The 17862-nt window shown below is 34.7% G+C and overlaps 1 protein-coding gene across 2 annotated transcripts in view; it reads left to right on the top strand.

Annotated features, from left to right (window-relative positions):
* The window catches only part of LOC116525753 (ATP-binding cassette sub-family A member 8), a 99011-nt gene that overhangs the window by 22500 nt on the left and 58649 nt on the right, over positions 1-17862 (top strand). For both annotated transcript variants that reach the window (XM_032241895.1, XM_032241894.1), the window contains exons 2-8: positions 4367-4468; positions 5434-5638; positions 11026-11190; positions 14594-14697; positions 15348-15574; positions 16478-16619; positions 16914-17099. In XM_032241895.1, the coding sequence (XP_032097786.1) occupies positions 4373-4468; positions 5434-5638; positions 11026-11190; positions 14594-14697; positions 15348-15574; positions 16478-16619; positions 16914-17099 (1125 nt within the window). In that variant the 5' untranslated portion in view covers positions 4367-4372. The remainder of the gene's footprint in view (positions 1-4366; positions 4469-5433; positions 5639-11025; positions 11191-14593; positions 14698-15347; positions 15575-16477; positions 16620-16913; positions 17100-17862) is intronic.

The raw sequence follows: 17862 nt of genomic DNA on the forward strand, positions 1-17862 counted from the left end.
GTTTTGGTATCAGAATGGTGTTGGTCTCATTGAAAGAGTTAGAGGGGATTCCTTCTTTTTTGTATTGTTTGGAATAGTTTCAACAGGAATGGTACCAGCTCCTCTTTATATATCTGGTAGAATTCAGCTGTGAACCCACCTGGACCTGGACCTTTTTTGGTTGGTAAGCTATTACTTGCTGCCTCAACTTCAGACCTTGTTATTGGTTTATTCAGGGTTTCAACTTCTTCCTGGCTCAGTCTTGGGAGTGTGCAAGTATCCAGGAACTTGATTTATCTATTTCTTCCAGATTTACTGGTTTGTGTGCATAGAGCTGTTTGTAGTCATTTCTGATGGTAGTTTGTACTTCCAAGGAATTGGTGGTAATCTCCCCTTTATCATTTTTTGTTGCACCTATTTGATTCTTCTCTCTTTTCTTTTTTATTAGTCTGGCTAGTGGTCTGTATATTTTGTTGATCTTTTCAAAAAATCAGCTCCTGGATTTATGTTTTTTTTTGAAGGGTTTTTTGTGTCTCTTTCTTCTTCAGTTCTGCTCTGATCTTAGTTATTTCTTTCTTCTGCTTGCTTTTGAGGTTTTTTTTTTTTTTTTTTTTTATCTTGCTTCTCTAGCTCTTTCAATTTTGATGATAGGGTGTTGTTGATTTTATATCTTTCCTTATTTCTCATGTGGGCATTTATTGCTATAAATTTCCTTCTAGACATTGCTTTAAATGTGTCCCATAGATTCTGGTACGTTATGTCTTCATTCTGGTTGCTTTTGAATAACATTTTTATTTCTGCCTTCATTTCATTGTTTATCGCTTATCATTCAGGAGCAAGTTGTTCAGTTTCCATCGATTGTGCAGTTTTGTGCTTTTCTTAATCCTGAGTTCTAATTTGATTCTGCTGTGATCTGATAGGCTGTTTGTTATGATTTCCATTCTTTTGCATTTGCTGAGGAGTGATTTACTTCCAATTATGTGGTCAATTTTAGAGTTAGTGCAATGTGGTGCTGAGAAGAATGTGTATTCTGTGGATTTGGGGTGGAGTGTTCTGTAAATGTCTATTAGGTCCTCTTGGTCCAGATCTGTATTCAAGTCCTGGATATTCTTGTTGACTTTCTGTCTCATTTATCTATCCAATATTGTCAGTGGAGTGTTAAAGTCTCCCACTAGTATTGTGTGTGAGTCTAAGTCTCTTTATAGGTCGTTAAGAACTTGCTTTATGTATCTGGATGCTCCTGCATTGGGTGCATATATATTTAGGATAGTTAGCTCTTCTCGTTGCGTTGATCCTTTTACCTTTATGTAATACCCTTCTTTGTATCTTTTGACCTTTGTTGGTTTAACGTCTGTTTTATCAGAGACCAGGATTGCTACTCCTGCTTTTTTTATCTCCATTTACTGGGTAAATCTTCTTCCATCCCTTTATTTTGAGTCTGTGTGAGTCTTTGCACATGAGATGGGTCTCCTGAATACAGCACACTGATGAGTCTTGACTTTTTATCCAGTTTGCCAGTCTGTGTCTTTCGACTGGGGCATTTAGGCCATTTACATTCAATGTTAATATTGTTATGTTTGAATTTGATCCTGCTATTGTGTTACTAGCTGGTTGTTTTGCCCATTAGTAGACACAGTTTCTTCATTGAGTCACTGTTCTTTACCGTTTGGTATATTTTTGGAGTGGCTGGTACTGGTTGTTCCTTTCCATGTTTGGTATTTCCTTCAGGAGCTCTTGTAAGGCAGGTCTTGTGGCGACGAAATCTCTCAGCAATTGCTTTTCTGCAAAGGATTTTATTTCTCCTTCTCCTATGAAGTTTACTTTGGCTGGATATGAAATTCTGGGTTGAAAGTTCTTCTCTTTAAGGATGTTGAATATTGGCCGCCACTCTGTTCCAGCTTGTAGGGTTTCTCCTGAGAGATCCGCTGTGAGTCTGATGGTCTTTTCTTTGTGGGTGACTTGACCTTTTTCTCTGGCTGCTGTTAGGACTTTTTTCCTTCATTTCAACCCTGGTGAATCTGATGATTATGTGCCTTGGGGTTGCTCTTCTTGAGGAGTATCTTTGTGATGTTCTTTGTATTTCCTGGATTTGAATGTTGGCCTGCCTTGTTAGGTTGGGGAAGTTCTTTTGGATAATATCCTGAAGAGGGTTTTCCAACTTGGATTGATTCTCCCTATCACATTCAGGTATGCCGATCAAGAGTAGATTAGGTATTTTCACATAATCCCATAGTTCTTGGAGGCTTTGTTGGTTTCTTTTCACTCTTTTTTCTCTTCTGCTTGATCAATTTGGCTGTTGAAACTTGTGTATGCCTCATGAAGTTCTCATGCTTTGTTTTTCAGCTCCATCAAGGCATTTATGTTCTTCTGTAAACTGGTTATTCTAGTTAGCATTTCATTTAACCTTTTTTCAAGGTTCTTAGTTTCTTTGCATTGGGTTAGAACATGGTCTTTGACTCAGAGAAGTTTGTTATTACCCACCTATATCCAGTCTATCACTGATGGGCATTTAGGTTGGTTCCAAGTCTTTGCTATTGTAAATTTTTTTATTAATACGAGGTGAAACCTATTAAAAAAAGAATTGATAAATAATTGCTGGCTTCCCAGTAATTGTAAAGAAAAATGCAAGCTGTGGGTACCAGGACTAGTGTCCACACTCAGCTATTAAAATTTTAACATTTCAGCTGCTTTCCTCCCACCTGTTTTTATAGTAGCCATGTCTTTCTGTAATACTCTACCAATTCTGAAACTGTTCATGGGTCCCATTTATCCCTGAAGAAGGCTTTTACCCTTTGGACTTTAGTTTACCTATTTATCTGTGATCTCAGCTCTTAGGTGGGCTCAAGAAAAGTTATAATTTTATAGATTATGTGACTTTCTCTCATTATTAGGAAAGAAGCAATATTCTCTTGAGAATTTATGCATTGTAAGTGAAAGAAAAATCTAGGAAATCTTATAGAAAATGGCAGTATCATTATAGATGAAAATGTGGGAAAGATATATTTTGAAATACTTCATATCATAGTACAAATTGCTACAAATGATTTTAAAAATATATATATATACACATACACGAAGATTATATATATGCAAATATGTGTGTATTTTTCCTGATGACTCTGCATAATAAACATAAATAAATTCTTAAAGATGAAAACAAGAAATAAATGTCATTTTAAAATGACATTTGATTCAATTGACATTTTTAAATGGCAATGTAAAATCTCTTTACAGCCTTCCAGGCCAAACTATGGTGACCCTATCTTAAGATTTTAATTTTTCAAAGAAAGAAAGTGAAAAGTACGATTTATTTCACTAGGGAAAGAAAATTTCCTTTCATCCCACAACCTAGTAAAAAGTGTAATTTTTTCTGCTAGAAAGAGCAAAGATCCCATTATATTGTCTTAAGTGATCAATTCCTAAAACAGATTATTTATTCAGGTTCTTAAGCTAAATATTGTAGAGACATTAGGTTGAGTGTACAAGGATGTATTTGTTGAAATTAAGAGTGGTGTATGTGTAGGTGTTGATATGGGTGGAATCCAGGGACAGAAACTAACAGTAATTAAACAAAGTAAGTTTAATATACAGAACTAATAAATGATGACAGGAGAATAACTATAAAGATGGACTGAGCTCAAGAGGGCTTCCTAGGGTTGAGGAAGAATATCCAAGGAAGAATAAACATGAGGAGATAAGGTATTGACAATTGGATAAGGGATGGTTGAAGCCCACTGAATGGCAGAGAAGCCTGAATGGCAAGCTGTGGACACCAGGACTGGAGTGCACTGCTTTTGCAACAGGACAGCTAAAGGAAACAAGCTTTGAGGAAAGGACTGTAGCTATCTGGGGCTCCCAGACATACTATGCTACCCAAGTCCAGAGCTAGAGGAAGCACACAGTGAATCCTGCATACTGTAGGTACTTTGCATTGGAGAAAATAATTTATTCAGTGGGGAAAAATACATTCTATAGAAACCTGGAAAATGGGCTATTCTGATACCTGGATGGCATCAGATGCCTGCAGTGTCTCTACTACTCTCTCTATTGGAAGAGCATAACATCATGCCAGCTGGCAAAGGAAAGTATTTAAAGGAGTCAGATCCATTTTTATAGAGCAGGCTATGCAGAGCGAATTTAGGTCTGAGTCACAGTAAATTGATAACTGGCACAGTGCATCATAAATAAATGATGGAACTGAGTCTGTAAGTGGGGAAAGGCAGGAGAACATGGGAGTAATACAATACTGGCTTGGGAACACCCTGACTCTTTGCAATCATTTGGAACATTGGAGTATTAGGCTACACTTTTTTTTGTTGTTTGCAGGATATTTCTTCTTATTAAAAACTTCATATTAATTGTATCTTCTTTCTTTTTTATTAAACAGGACAAGATGAGAAAGAGAGAGATCAGTGTGTGTCAACAAACTGGGGCCTTATTATGCAAGAACTTGCTTAAAAAATGGAGAATGAAAAGAGAATCCTTACTGGTATGACTCAGTATCTATATTATTCTGTGTTTATGGTAGGAAAATATATGTTGCCTGGGAGGTATCTATGCCATGTGTATCTCCCCTGACACATACACCAAAAACACTAAAATACAGTACCTTTATATAACAGAAAACACTATTCTTCAGGCCATGAATCTGTTAGAAGACATTTCTATTGACATGGGCTCACAAGTTGAGGTCTGAAAGCACTGAATCTGGTTAGCATTTAACACATCAAAACATGTTTTAAAAGCCAATAGTCAGATTTGTTACTAGTGTCCCCACTCATGGAGACTAGGGTTAAGATACTGACATTCCAAAGATACAGTAAACAAACCAACCCACCACAATGGGTAACTGGCTTTTTCTCTGTGGGATCTCTTTCTCTTCTTAAGAAATCGGTTTTCTTCAAAGAACAGCTGAAATTGTATTAAGTTCCAAGAAGAAAATTGGCATAATCTTATAATCTTACCATATAAAAAACCTTGATTAAGCTTTGGTATATTTTAAAAATCAGATAGATATAGCTAGATAGCATTTTTAACTAAATTGGAATTCCACTATGTATACACTGTGAAGTTTTTTTCCCCTAAGACAATGCATTTCAGAAATGAAGTGATTTCTTATTGAGTTTGCATGTGATCAGGATTTATAACTAATTAAGATAGTGTGCCCCAGACACTATCTTATTATTAGAATGATCAGAATGCCCTTACAAACTGGCATACTGTTGAGTTTGTAATTCTAGAATCTTGGCATGTAACCGGTATATTATTACTAAGCTAGCAATGCCTTGAAACTGTCTCTTACAACACAGACTTTCAGCAGACTTTAAACAGTTTATAATATGGATTATATTAAAACTAGAAAAGTAAAAAAAGAGACAAACTTCATGACAAAATGATTGTGAATGACTAATTTTAAATCAGATTTTTCTTTATCCTTTCTCCTGTATTATATAGGAATGGATGAATGCATTGGTCTTACTGCTTTGTTTGTACACTTATCCTCATGGTCATAAAGTAAATGATTTTTCTTCACTGCTTACCAATGACCTGGGACGGCTAGATGCATTTAATGAATCCGGATTTTCTGTTGCCTACACGCCTGTCACCAAAACAACCCAACAGATAATGAATAAAGTAGCCTCTGCTTCCTTCCTGGCAGGTGAGATTTCTAGCTACTTAAGAGAAATGTCTGGTGTGAATATTTGGTTTATTTGACTGCAGATTTATCCATTTAATTTGTCTTTCAGTTTGATAAATCTTAATTGTCAAACTTTCTGGAGTATATGAATTAGGAATATATCTTCCCTTTACTGGAAGTAAGACACCACCACTCAGTATCTAAGTTAAAACTAAACGTATTACTTGCCAAACAAGGGTTTGCCATTTGGAGTACACGGTCTCTCAACAAGAAACATGTTTGATCTGGTACAGGATTTGAAGAAGCATGGAATATGCAGACTGGTGCACATTTAGAGCAGCAGTGTTTAGGGATGTGTTGACATGTGACTCTGAAAGCATTGTTACCAAAATGAAATCGTTGCTATAGTGTTTTCTTGTTCTTATAGGCAAAGAGCAACCAGTCTTTTCCTTTCTTAAATTTGATTATAGGAATTTCAACCTTACCTTTTAACACCAAAAACATGTCCTTGCTGTATTTGGATATTCCTTTGAATATTCTGTATTTCAGATTTTCATCCTCCGGCATTAAGGTACTGAACGAGTTAAGGTTAAGTACTTAGGTCAAGTTAAGGTTAAGGCTACTTAATGATTACCCTAAAACTGAAGGGTCAAGATCATTTTTGTAACAATCATTTTTGTAATGATGTTCTGAAATTAGAGGAGATGCAACCTGGTACAAAGGCAAGAGAACTAGACTTAGAGTCAGGACATTTGATTAAAAGTAGTTCTGAGAGTCCACCCAGAACTGCTGTAACGTATATGTGTCTGGAGTACATTTTGAAAATCATCAGCTTCTCATGGCCTTATTATTAGCATATGCAAAATAAGATTAACAATTTATGCAACAATAAATTCTTACAGTTCGAAGAATATAAGACCTTGTGTTTGATAGATCGATAGGGTGACTAGTTAACAATAATCTATAAAAAATACTATATTTTTCATAAACATTTCAGTTGAGAGTAAAAGGACCAACTCAATCTATCTCTTTTTTCAGTATACTTTAAGTTCTGGGGTACATGTGCAGAACATGCAGGTTTGTTACATAGGTATACATGTGCCATGGTGGTTTGCTGCATCCATCACCCCTGTTATCTACATTAGGTATTTTTCCTAATGCCATCCCTCCCCAACCTCCCCACCCCCTGCTATATCTCCCCTAGTCCCCCACCCCACAACAGGCCATGGTGTATGATGTTCCCTTCCCTGTGTCCATGTGTTCTCATTGTTCAATACCCACTTATGAGTAAGAACATGTGGTATTTGGTTTTCTGTTCTTGTGTCAGTTTACTGAGAATGATGGTTTCCAGCTTCATCCATGTCCCTGCAAAAGACATGAACTCATCCTTTCTTATGGCTGCATAGTATTTCATGGTATATATGTGCCACATTTTCTTTATCCAGTCTATCATTGATGGGCATTTGGGTCAGTTCCAAGTCTTTGCTACTGTGAACAGTGCCAAGATAAACATACATGTGCATGTGTCTTTATAATAGAATGATTTATAATCCTTTGGATATATACTCAGTAATGGGATTATTGAGTCAAATGGTATTTCTGTTTCTAGATCCTTGAGGAATTGCCAGACTCTCTTTCACAATAGTTCAACTAATTTACATTCCCACCAACATTGTAAAAGCATTCCTATTTCTCTACATCCTCTCCAGCATCTGTTGTCTCCTGATTTTTTAATGATTGCCATTCTAACTGGCATGAGTGGTATCTCAATGTGGTTCTGATTTGCATTTCTCTAATGACCAGTGATGATGAGCTTTTTTTTTTTTTTTCATATGCTTGTTGGCTGCATAAATGTCTTCTTTTGCAAAGTGTATGTTCATATCCTTTGCCCACTTTTTGATGGGGTTGTTTGTTTTTTCTTGTAAATTTGTTTAAGTTCTTTGTAAATTCTAGATATTAGCCCTTTTTCAGATGGATAGATTGCAAAAAATTTTTTTCATTCTGTTGGTTGCCAGTTCCCTCTAATGATAGTTTCTTTCGCTGTGCAGAGCTCTGGAGTTTAATTAGATCTCATTTGTCTATTTTGGCTTTGGTTGCCATTGCTTTTAAGAAAAAGAATCCTTCATCTAGCTTAAAGAAGCAGAGTATTAATGCAAGGCAGAATAGAGGTTTAAACTCATTAACAGAGGAGGAACTATGTCTCTGTCCTTAGATCTGTAGCTTTGTTTGCTGGGGCAGAGTTGGTCTGAAGACTCTCCAGATTTAAGCCCTACCAGATTAGCAACTCCAGTGAAAAGATCGCGGATCATTCCTGATAGTTCACAATAACTTCAAGGATTATATCAATGGGAACAAATAGGTGACTTTGGGTTAGTGTTGATCTTGGTTCACCAAGAACTAATCTCTTTGGATAGGGGGATGGAGTATTTTCATTGGCCACTTGAGTTTCCAGGTCATGAACTACATCCAAACCCACAGGATATGTGAGTGGAGGAAGGGAAGTATCCCAAATGGATCATAGTGTGTTTTACTAGAAGAAGAACTGGATGTCAACAGATAAAAACAACATATGTCCTTTACAACTATAAGTGCATACTTCAAAGGGAAATCTGTGGTGATTACCTTGTCACTTGTTCATAGGCTTGGCCTAGGGCTAGGATAAAGACTAAAATTAGTGCTATAATGGGTATAAGATTTAAGTTGTTTGAGATGCTCAAGGTAATAGTAACAGGAGGATGATTTCTAGATCAGCTAGTAAAAATGTAATAACTACTAAGAATTTTGTAAAGAATGGCATATAGGTGTATGCTATTAGATCAGACCCACATTCATATGGACATGATTTTTTCTGTATAAATATTTAGTTGTTGTAATCACAATAACTACAAAAAAATAATGCTAGCAATGCATTCATTAATAAAGTTAATAGGAGGTTAATTATTCTGTTTTTTACTATACCAAGCCTGACTAATTGAAAGTCAACTGTGCTAATACTAAAAGAAGATTCTCATTGACACATGGGGATAGAAGTACAGGAACAGTCAGACTATATTTACAGAATGTCAGTATTGGGCAGCAGCTTCAAGTCAGAAATGATGGTTGGATGTAAAGTGAGATTTTATTTGATGAGTTGAATTATTATGAGTTGAGTTATAATTTTAAAGTGACTTCAGCCGGGCGCGGTGGCTCAAGCCTGTAATCCCAGCACTTTGGGAGGCCGAGGCAGGTGGATCACGAGGTCAAGAGATCGAGACCATCCTGGTCAACATGGTGAAACCCCGTCTCTACTAAAAATACAAAAAATTAGCTGGGCATGGTGACGCGTGCCTATAATCCCAGCTACTCAGGAGGCTGAGGCAGGAGAATTGCCTGAACCCAGGAGGCGGAGGTTGCGGTGAGCCGAGATCGCGCCATTGCACTCCAGCCTGGGTAACAAGAGCGAAACTCCGTCCCCCCCAAAAAAAAAAAATTGACTTCGAGCTTGTACAACTGTGTGAGTATCCTAAAAACCATGAAAACAATTATAAGTTCCTCAAAGAGGTTTCCTTTGCCCATCAGATCTAATGGAGAGTTAGAATCTTAAACTTGATTCAATAAGTGATATGGTACCAACACAGTTTTAAATCAGGGAATTGGCATAATGAAAATGGCATTTTTTGAAGATTCATCTAGAAGAGGTGACAGGATTGATTTAAAGATGCTAAAGAAAAATATCAAGGAGGTTGAGAGACCAGATCCAATAATAGATTTGGAAGATTTAAACAAGGCTTCTTAAAATGAAAGACTCATGCCTTATTTACTCCTAATATTACCAATAATTTTCTGTTTGTATTTATCACTGTATTAGTTTTCTAGGAAGGCCATAACAAAGTACCACCCACTGGGTGGCTCAAACAACTGTGTGAGTATCCTAAAAACCATGAAATTATTAAAAGGGTGAATTTTATGGTATGTGAATTATATCTCAATTTTTAAAAGAATATAAAAATATGACTTACAAGGTACTGGTTACTCATTTTAAGCAACATAATTTCCACCAAGGACGTTCTTCTAAGGAGAGCCTATGCATCTTGCTCCAACCAGTCACTGAAAGTCTGCATAACCTCTTTTTTTCCTTTCTTTGTCAACTTCTGTCCAAATTCCACTCCAGCCTAAGTAATTATTGATTTTATGCCTGGATTCTGACCCCTTCACTGGATTTAGTATCCAGTAATCCAGTTCAAGCACTTGCTATATGGAGCCTCTCTGCCCACAGTTTCCAGAGCATGTCAGACTTTTCCTTCCTGTGAGCCATCCAAAGTTTACTTTCCAATGGCACCTCGCCAACCATCACACCATTAGTTCCCCCTGGATTTTAATGTCTACACTGTGCATCTTACCTACCAACACTGAATCCATTTCTGATTCAGGGTGATCGCATGATATAGACTATCACCTAAGGTCCAGCCCTGAGATGTGTCTGTGCTTGCTCTCTGTTTCACAAATGTCCATGACAAGTCACAATGTCAGAAACGTGTGCTTCTCAACATTACTTCGTTCAAAACCACATGCTATTATAATAAATATTCATTAAATGCTGCAATATGCTATATTTTTACAAAAGCTGTATTCTGTAAAAAGGGAATATTTTATAATGATAGTATTCTATATTTTGTTATCTATTGATATTCTATAATAATAATAGTTATTAAGTTTATTTTACATATATAGAAATTGAGTAATAAAGGTTAAGTAATTTGCTCATGATGACACAAGTTTGACAATAAAATTAATTCTATTAAAATGCATGCTGCCTGCTCCCTCTCCATTCATCTTCAACACTTCCACCCTAATCCAGAACTTTTCTTATTTTTTGTCTAATTTTTTAGTATTAATAAAATACCCATGTGGCCTTGGATACAATATCTACAAAGAAGAGGGATTCTTTCAGTGATGTCAACATAATTTCTTAACATGTTTTTAAATTTATCACTTTTTTAAGCTTATTAACCATACCGTCAGGCTTGTTAAAGAAAAACAAATTTGTATAGGTATGTCCACCTGATACAAAACAGTGCCTAATTGCAATTTAAATATCTATCTGTCTATATTTACCATTTCAGAATTTTAGGAATGTTAATTATTTTTGAACAGTTTGATTGGTATAGCATGACATTGTATGTGATTGAAATTGGTTCAGTAATCACAACATATGAAAATAAAATAACTAATTTTCATGTGTTCTGATTGTATCTGGATGGAACTTTAGAAATTTCTCTCCCACCCAATTTTTTTGTCTACCCTTCTGAAAGTTAATACTTGATTGTGTTTTACTTCCATAGAAAACTTCAGTAAAAGCAATTCAACGTGACATCCTGAAGCTGTGTCTCCTAGTAATTTCCTATTATATTCTCTTCTTGTAACAAAAGGTAAAATGGTCTTGGGAATGCCAGATGAAGAAAGTATTAAAGAATTCACAGCAAATCATTCTGAAGATATAGTAAGAGTCATCTTTACCAATACATACTCATATCATTTGAAGTTCTTGCTAGGACACAGAACGCCGAGCAAGAAGGAACACAAGGACCATACAGGTAATTTTCTGGCTCTAAAATTTCACTATTCTTTATTTCAATTATGTCATAAGCCGTGTGTGGGAATAGAGGTTAGTATGCCAAATTAGAGCATCACTATCTGTCATAATGTCCTTCAACATTTAAAAAAAGTATATTCATTTTTGGGCATAAGAACATATTGATAAATGGTCATTATATATGGTTATATACATACAATAAATGGTACTGGGAAAATTAAATTGTCTAATGCAGAAGAATAGAACTGGACCCGTATCTTTCACCACATACAAAAATTAACTCAAGATGCATTAAAACCTAAACATAGGACCTGAACCTATAAAAATTCAGAAAACAAAAACTAGGAATAACCTCTTCTGGACATTGGGCTAGGCAAAGAATTTATAACTAAGTCGTCAAAAGCAAGTACAATAATAACAAAAATAGACAAGTGAGACTTAATTAAATAAAAAAAACTTCTCACAGCAAAAGTAATAATCAACAGAGTAAACAGAAGACCTACAGATGGAAAATAATTTACAAACTATACATTCAAGAAACAATTCAAAGAACAAATAACCCATTTGCCTATTTTTCAATGGGGTTATTTGAGTTGCTTGAGTTCTTTTTTCAAAAGAAAACACATAGTGGTCAACCAATGTAAGAACAAACCTTAACATCACGAATTATCAGAAAATACAAATTAAAACCGGGAGATACCATCTTGCACTAGTCAGAATGGCAATTATTAAAAAGTCTTAAAGAAACAGATGTTGGCAAGGATACAAAGAAAATATAACACTTATGCATCATTGGTAGAAGTGTAAATTAGTACAACCTTTATGGACAACAATATGGAGATTTCCCAAAGAAATAAAAACAAAACTACCATTTCATCCTGGAACTTCACTACTGGGTATCCATCCAAAGGAAAAAAAAATCATTAGATTTAAAAAGATACCTGCACTTATATGTTTATTTCAGCACCATTCACAAAAGCAAAGATAGAGAATTAACATAAATGTCCATCAACAGGGTTAAAGAAAATATTATTTATGTATATATATATATATATATATATATGAATACTACCCAGCCAAAAATTAAAATATTGATAAATTTGACTAAATATAAATTAAGAACTTCCCTTTATCAAAAGACACCAGAGAGTTAGTGAAAAATAAAGGCGAAAATTATGATAAAGTGACTGGGCATGGTGGCTCACACCTGTAATCCTAGCACTTTGGGAGGCCAAGGCAGGCAGATTGCCTGAGCTCAGGAGTTTGAGACCAGCCTGGGCAACATGGTGAAACATTTTTTTACTAAAATACCAAAAAACAAAAAAAACAAAAGTTAGCCGAGTGTAGAGACCTGTGTGCCTGTAGTCCCAGTTGCTCAGGAGGCTGAGGCAGGAGAATCACTTGAACCTGGGTGGCAGAGGTTGCAGTGAGCCAAGACCGTGCCACTAAACTCCAGTCTGGGCAATAGAGCAAAACTCCATCTCCAAAAAAATTAAAAAGGTGATAAAGTGTTTATAACCAAAAAAAAAAAAAAAAAACTAACAAAAAATGAATTCTAAAATATGTAAATATTTACTTGGAATAAATAGGAAAAAGATCAACAATAGGAAAATAATAAAAAGACATTATTAATAGGAATTTCATAAAACAGCACAGATCAAGAATAAGCACTTGGAGTGGTGCTTTTCTGCATTAGCAACCAGGAAAACGCATGTTGAAACCACATGTTATATCATTTCACATTTATAAGATTTGCAAAAATTAGCAAAAAAACAATTCAAAGTATTAACAAGGATATGTAGCAAAGAGAACACTTATCTAACTTTACATAATTTTTAAATTCCACAAAAGCTGACAAATTTTATTTTAAAGTTGATGTGCACATAACCTACAACTCATCATCATAGAAATCTTGTTAGTGAAACTCTCGTACCTGTATTAAAGACTTGCGGCCTATTCTCCTCTTCTTCCTGAGGGCATAGAATATTTTTTGCAGCCATAATAAGATAACTAAACCTCAGGGATTTGAGTTCTTCACCTTTTCTCACCTGCTTCTGCAAACTAAGGAATCATGTATAATACAGACAGTGCAACTAACAGTTGGAGGAAATGCCTTCCAACATGGGATCCTAAATTTGTTGTGAGTAGAGTACCTCAACCCTCCTACCAAAGACCTATGCGGAATTTGTAGCCTGAGTGAGAAATAAACTTTTGCTGTGATAAATCACTGAGATTTAGGGGTTATTACTGTAACATATAAGAGACTATCCTGACCAAGATAGATATATTTACAAGATATATATACAGATTTTTATAGCAGAAGATTTTTTTTCCAGTAATAGCAAAAAGAAGAAAGGAACTAACCCAATTATCATCAACAGAAGAATGGATACATATATTGATTTACATTCCTGCAATGGGATTCTATAACCACAAAAAGAAAAAATTAAATGTGGATATTTATACACATGTCAAAATTATAATATGGAGCAAATGAGCAAAGTTTATAATGATAAACATAACAAGCTATATGGAATTAGTAGAGTTTAATTTTTTTATATCACATATATAGTTTAGAGATATGTAGTGGCATATATGTAAACAGAACATTCAGGAAAGCAGTTAGCTAGCTAGAAACTTGGTGCTAGTGGAAGTGTACAGGGGATTCTGACTGTATTTAAAATGATGTATTTATTTTGCAAATTTGTAGTGGGTCCATTTGTGTTTATTATATTTTTATATCATTTGTATATCTGAAATATTTCAAGATGATTTTTAAAATACTTACACTTTTCATGTAACATGCATTTAATTCCTCTACTCAATTTTAATTCATCTTATTGAAGAATATCTTTTCAATATAGTTTAATATTAAATGTGCTGGTAGGCCTTTTTTAATAAATCTTTTTCTTCAAAAGATATTCTGATTGGCATGATTTAAGCACAGTAACTAATCTTACTTGAACTTCTATTTGCCTATTATGCCTGTATTATATTCAGTGTTAGAAAAAGCTTTAGTTCAGTGTTTCTCAATCCATGTTAGGCTCTGTGAACTTTTGAAAAACATAAAAATGTATTGTTTTCACAAGACAAATTACAAAAGAAAAGACATCAATAAAATTCTTGATCAGCAGAAAAGCACAGGACATGATATGGGAAAGCTTAGAGTGTTGTAACTTAATGTACAACATTTCCTAGGAGTGTTCTGCCTCATGAGTCTGCCTGATTCATTTTGAGAATCATTATTATAACTTATGTTTTTATAAGCTTTGAGTCAAAATAAGAGCATTCGGAATTTGGAGCCATTGTAAAGTTCACTGTTTGCTATAATCAGTATTGAAATAATATTTCAATAATATAGATAGCGATGTAATGATATTTACGGTTTCTTTTTTTCCGCAAAGCTCATTGTTATAGAGCATATGAAGGTGTTTACTGTGCAGTTTCAGAATTCTGGGAAGAAGGTTTTGTGGTTCTTCAAGCTACCATTAATGCCGCTATTATAGAAGTGAGTACAAACTGTTCAATGCAAACTAATGTTTAATGCAAGTTAATAATATTAAAGGCATCAAAAGTTTCATGAAAGAAAATTTAAGTGGGTAGCCTTGTTATTTTATTTACTCACTCTGAAGTTTACTGAAGTTGCTGTATACCATGGAATGTAGATACAAATAGAAGAAAAAGTATCTCATTCATGGACTCATCTTTGTTGGGAAGCCAGGCAAACAAAAAATTTATTAGAACAGAAGTAGACTATTACAGAACTATAAATCAGGTCCTCATAAGTAAATGAGGATTCTCAGCCTTAGAATGCCATGGAAGAATTCCTAATCGAAATAACATTTCAGCTTGAAGCTTGAGGTGAAGGGTGGCTTACTGAGTATATAAATTCAGAAAAGGCATGCCAAGCAAATCATAAAGTAATGTTAGGCAGGGAGATATTGAAACACATAGTAAATCAGAGAATGGTGAGTAACTCAAGAATGCCCGGACTCCAGGTTCTCAGTAGGTCAATGGCAGGACATAGAAGTGGAAATTTAGGTTAGTATCAGATCCCAATAGGCCAATTATACATTCACAGGAAAACAGATGGTTAAAAGAAAACAGAAAATGCTATTCATTAAGATACAAATTTTGTTTATTAATGCTTTTCTTCAGATTACAGCAAATCACTCAGTGATGGAAGAGCTGATGTCAGTTACTGGAAAAATTATGAAGATACATTCCTTCATTAGCCAATCAGGAATTGTAACTGATTTATTTCTTTTTGCCTGCATTATTTCCTTTTCTCCATTCATTTACTATGCATCTGTTAATGTTGCAAGGGAGAGGAAAAGGATGAAGGGCTTGATGACAATGATGGGTCTTCGGGATTCAGCATTCTGGTGAGTCAAACCCAGCACAAAAAAGTAAAAATATTTATTTAAAATATTCTCCAATACATATTAATTGCTGTGTGTGAGTTATTATGTTGGTTTTGCAGCTGTTTTTTTAATTTTAAAATTATTATTGCATTATAGTTTTCAAATAATATTGTAAAACAAAAGAAAAGAAATTGATGAGGAAAGGAAAGTGAATTATTCTGACATAAAAGAAATGGGATTAAAAAAACATTCTTTCTTAACAAAAACGAGTGGAATTAAAGGCAAGTATGTAGACTTTTCAGTGAACACATCCAGAGAAAGGTGACAACGGTTTTTGGAAAAAAAGTGACATGACAGAATTACACGTAAGGAAGGATTTCTTATGTCCAAGAAAACTTGAGATGGTCCTGAACTTGGAGAGACTCCAGAGAGGAGAGAAGGTTCTGAGATTGACTGAGGGCCTACCCTGTGTTAAGACAGTGCCCTACATATCCATCGTCTTATTGAGCCCTCAGTGTAGTATAATTCCTGGTGTCCAGAAACATAAAGGAATAATAGAATGGTTACAGAGGCTGCCCAAGGTTATAGAGCAAGAATACAGCAGATAAAATGTTCAGTCCAAAATCTACCCAATTTTTCCTGCCCCTCCATCCCCAGAACAATGTGCATATGTGTGTGAATGTATTTCTGAAATCAATTTTAGGAAAAACAATTCCTAATTCCTAAAGAATGTTTCTAATTCCTAAAGAATTCCATCCAAAACTTTTACTTGTATTTATGTACTTAGAACACCCAAAAAATACCTATTGAAAGAGAGAATGAATGGATGAATAAGCGAATGAAAAAATTATGTTAGAATCCATTTCAGGTCTTCCTTTTCAAGTGAAAATAAAATACTAAAATAACGTTTTGTTTCCACATTAGGCTCTCCTGGGGTTTGCTCTATGCTGGTTTCATCTTCATTATGGCCCTTTTATTAGCACTTGTTATAAAATCTATCCAGTTTATCATTTTGTCTGGCTTCATGGTGGTTTTCAGTCTCTTTCTCCTATATGGATTGTCTTTGGTGAGTTGTTGAATTAAATATCTCTCCATCCACCTCATAGCCTAAAAATCAAGTGTTTGTTTTCGATTAAGTGATTATATGCTTCCTTTTTTTTCCTGTCTACTCTGTTTGCATGTGAAAAATCTATAAAAAGCAACAATTGATTTGAGGTATTTTGTAATGCCAATTTTTAGTGGAATTTGTGGAACACAGTTTTGTATGTTATATATGAAATAATAACTATAATTTTGTATACCTATTTTATTATGCTATTAATAATGTTACATAAATGAACTGCATCTTCTCTCATTTTAGATACCTTTGGCTTTCTTAATGAGCATCTTGGTAAGGAAATCTTTCCTCAGTGGCCTGGTTGGGTTCCTTCTCACTGTCTTTTGTGGGAGTCTTGGGTTCACGTCGCTGTACAGACACCTTCCTGCATCATTGGAGTGGATTTTAAGCTTGCTTAGTCCCTTTGCCTTCATGCTTGGAATGGCCCAGGTGAGATATGACTTGAATGTCTGTTAATGGCATTTCTGAAATGTCTGTCCTCTCTGGAATTCGGTAGGCTGTAGTCATTTTCAAATTCAACAGTGTAAGGCTTAAAATTCTAGTGAAGGCTGTTATGAAGTTACAAAGGTGGAACTTTTAAAAGCTTTGAAATTATTTAGCCCAGCAAAAAAAGACATTTAGAAAGTGAAAAAAAGAGGATCAATATACAATTATTTAAAGGTAATATAAAGTATTTTCTTAGGCTACTAATTAAACATGGACTTGTCACAAATCTAATTCTAAATAACTATTCCAATTCATGTTTTTACCTAGTAATTGAAGATAATACATGATTTTAAAAACCATTAAATTAAATTAAAAATTTTAAATGTCTGGAAAATTTGTTAGTAAATTATTTTTCTGTTCATAAAATATCTTTTCTATTTATGTGATTCTTATTAAATTCCCTTTGCCTTCCCTCTAATTAAATGAAAATGCCAACCATTAAATATCCATTATTTAGTGTTTAACAAAAGGATTGTTAATTATAAAGAGCTCATTAACTTGATCACCATAGACCAGGCCACTTCTGGTCCTCCTTAAACGCACCATTGCCTTTTGCCCAGAAATTCTCCCTCATGACACCAATTTACATGCATCACCACACCTTTTGATTGTGCCCTATTTGGTAAAAGTTCATCTAAGTTTGATCTCAAATGCCATTTCTTCCCATACTTCCCTACTTCCTCCTGATGCTTCAATTTCATTTGGA

This window comes from Sapajus apella, unplaced genomic scaffold (genome assembly GCF_009761245.1).
Source record: "Sapajus apella isolate SASKATOON/1434 unplaced genomic scaffold, GSC_monkey_1.0 scaffold48, whole genome shotgun sequence".
NCBI lineage: Eukaryota > Metazoa > Chordata > Mammalia > Primates > Cebidae > Sapajus > Sapajus apella.